General features: G+C 36.5%; 1 protein-coding gene across 1 annotated transcript in view; it reads left to right on the top strand.

Moving 5' to 3' along the window:
- Positions 1-2,063: 2,063 nt before the first annotated feature.
- LOC111088929 (calcium-activated chloride channel regulator 4A-like) overlaps positions 2,064-2,840 on the top strand; it is an 8,979-nt gene continuing 8,202 nt past the window's right edge. Inside the window, exons 1-2 of the mRNA XM_022400276.1 lie at positions 2,064-2,237; positions 2,499-2,629. Of these exons, the coding sequence (XP_022255984.1) occupies positions 2,214-2,237; positions 2,499-2,629 (155 nt within the window). The 5' untranslated portion in view covers positions 2,064-2,213. The remainder of the gene's footprint in view (positions 2,238-2,498; positions 2,630-2,840) is intronic.

Genomic DNA, 2,840 nt, shown 5'->3' with positions numbered 1-2,840 from the left:
GCCTTTGTTTTGACCCTCAGTTCCCCCATCCTCAGGCTTTGGCTATAGATTTCTTCAGCCAGGATTAATTAAACAAGTTTCTTTATGTTTATCCTCCTATCCAATTATTTGATCAGGTAGTCTCTTTCATCAATACTACTTCATGCAAAGTCCTTCTGATTGCTTCTTACTGGCCTGCTCAACTGTGGTTTCCTCATTTACTACAGATGTTCCCTCCCGTCCCACTTCCATTATTCACTGACCTTCGTCATCAATCCCAGTCACTGGTTTTGTATCCTGCACTTCACATCCTCTAGCTTCCTGTCTGGCTTTTGTCCAGTCCCAGTTTCTCACGTTTGCATACTTCCTCATCGTAATTCCAGTTGCCTGCAGAATGGCACTCTGTTTACTCACGGGAGGGGTTGGTGTATGTAATACTAACAGTCTGCTTTCCCTGACCCTTGTACACTATACATACTGGTTTTCGAGTCCCACTCCATCCTCAACTGTACAAATGTGACTAGAAACAAACCAACTCCAGTAGGATATGAATCACAAGTAGTATAAAGAAAAAACGGACACTGGTGGGTCACTGAACCCACACAGAAAAAAAGGAAAGCCAACAGCCAGTTCATGGAATTATGAAGATGATGGCATTCAACGAGACATTGCTAGGTATCAACTCGAACCCCAACAGTACAGACGAGGTTCCATGTACCGTCCTCAGTATTACAAGGTGGAGAACCTCACATAAGATATCTGCAAACAGAAGTTATAATTTTATTACACTGAAAATATGTTTCCAACAGATACTTACTTCTCCTCACACAGTAGCTTTCCTCGATCTTCCACTGTCCTCTAATGCATTGGAATAGAAATTTTCTTGCTTACGATACTAATCTTTATACCCCCTAACTTCGAGCTGCTTATTTAGCATGCGACAACCCCCCACCAACAGGAATATCACACACTTTCATATAAGAGCTGGATTTCTCTGTACTACTTTACTTGAACTGTCCTTTCAATATTAGGCCCACAAGAAACAGAAAAAGGCTGGGAGCTAATAAAAGAAAGACCTCAAAAAATAATGTATCAGGTGTAAATAATCAACATATGAATTATCATCTCGGAAGTTAACATTTTTCCTCATATGAAAATGTATTTTTGATAGATACTCACCTCCCACGCAACCTCCCCACTTCTGGTGCACCTACCTTTTTTGCCTCATCTGAGAATGAATTTGTCACTAGTACAAGTGCATAGGGGGAGGTTATTGTGCACTGAAATTGTGTACCCCTCCTATTGGTGGAGGGATATTGTCACATGATGATGTCATCATGCACCAGAGCAGTTCATGATAAACTTGAATTTAGGTAGGAATTAGCTCAAGGCTAGTGGCAAATCTCATGAGCAGATGTGCAAGGAAAATAGTATTTCTGTGTGTAGAGGTATCTATCAAAAATACATTTTCAGATTAGGTAAATATTAAAATTCAAACTACATTGTTGTTTATAAATATCATATATTTGTAACTGAAAAACCAAATCAATGTTTGAAAGTATAAATTACAAAATTTGATATTAATTATTAGCAAATTCAGACTAGCAAGAAAAGTTTTAGCAAATTTGATCAGGACCTGAATTGCATTTTTTGAACTACTTTCTGTGGGTCATGAGATCCTGCATACTGTTTGGTGGGTGGCTGTTTACAGCCCTTGTGCAATTTTCAAACATGAAGGCCTAACTTATGCTCTTCCTTCATAAAAAAAAATAAAATACAACTTTATAGACTTTTTGTATTAAGTTCATGCAACTTCATGTAAATCTCTGATTATAGTTATTTCTCTACATGAGTCATTGCACAAAACACCATAATGAACTAGCTGAGGCTTCAGACTTGGTGTATCTGTTGTTAGAATATCAGTCTGAAATCACTAACGCGAATTGGGGCTCCTGAATTCAAGCCCAGGTCCTAGGATGTGACTTTTTTCTCCCAGTTTTCTTAAGTAAAGTACATATGTAGGATTAAGTAATTAGACAAAAATAGTGTAGTATCTAAAGTGGACATTTTACTGTGTGGCTTATTATATATATATATATATCTATAGAAATCAAGCTGATAGTGAGTGTGAACCAATCTTTGACATCAACACTGGAAAGCCCCCGAAAAACAACAATTGTTTTTTTATTACCAAACAACAAGGAACTGAAAATGATGGTATTTTATCATCACTTATGTCTCAGCATTTTCTACCAAAGGTTAGGATTCATTTCATAATTTTTAATTTTCTGATTTTGATTTCAGTTACACATAATTTATCAATTTTGCTTTGTTCCTGAAATATCCCTTGTTTGAACAATAGCACACTTACAACATTTTACTTTACAATAGTCATGGTGTTTTTTTTTCTTTGTACAGTGACAAATAGTTTCAAGTTTCCTATCTTAACAGTCTTGGAGAAACCAGAGTTTAACCCACTTGATTTTCTAATTTCCCTTTTTTTTTGTATCTGCCATTAGGTTGCTCATTTCTGTGATGGAACAGGAAAATACCAACATAATGTTGAAGCCCCCACTAAGCACAATGCTCTCTGTCGGGAAGAGAGCACATGGAGTGTGATCAAACAAAATCCAGATTTTATTGATGGAAAGTGAGTAAAAAGGTGTTAATCATCAACAGGTCATCCACGCATTAATTCTGTTTTATGGTTCCAAGTAGAGTCATTTATGAAAGTTTTGAAAATTTCTTTCTTAACCCTTTCACAATGGGCGGGTCTAACTGCGCATGTCACGGTCTTTTAGCGAGTTATTTTCAAAATTTAATTAAACTACTTTTTGTTTATGTTATATCAATTAGTATAG

Source organism: Limulus polyphemus, unplaced genomic scaffold (assembly GCF_000517525.1).
Source record: "Limulus polyphemus unplaced genomic scaffold, Limulus_polyphemus-2.1.2 Scaffold4772, whole genome shotgun sequence".
Classification (NCBI taxonomy): domain Eukaryota; kingdom Metazoa; phylum Arthropoda; class Merostomata; order Xiphosura; family Limulidae; genus Limulus; species Limulus polyphemus.
The sequence above is the reverse complement of the archived record's forward strand: the minus strand, read 5'-3'. Positions and strand labels throughout refer to the sequence as shown.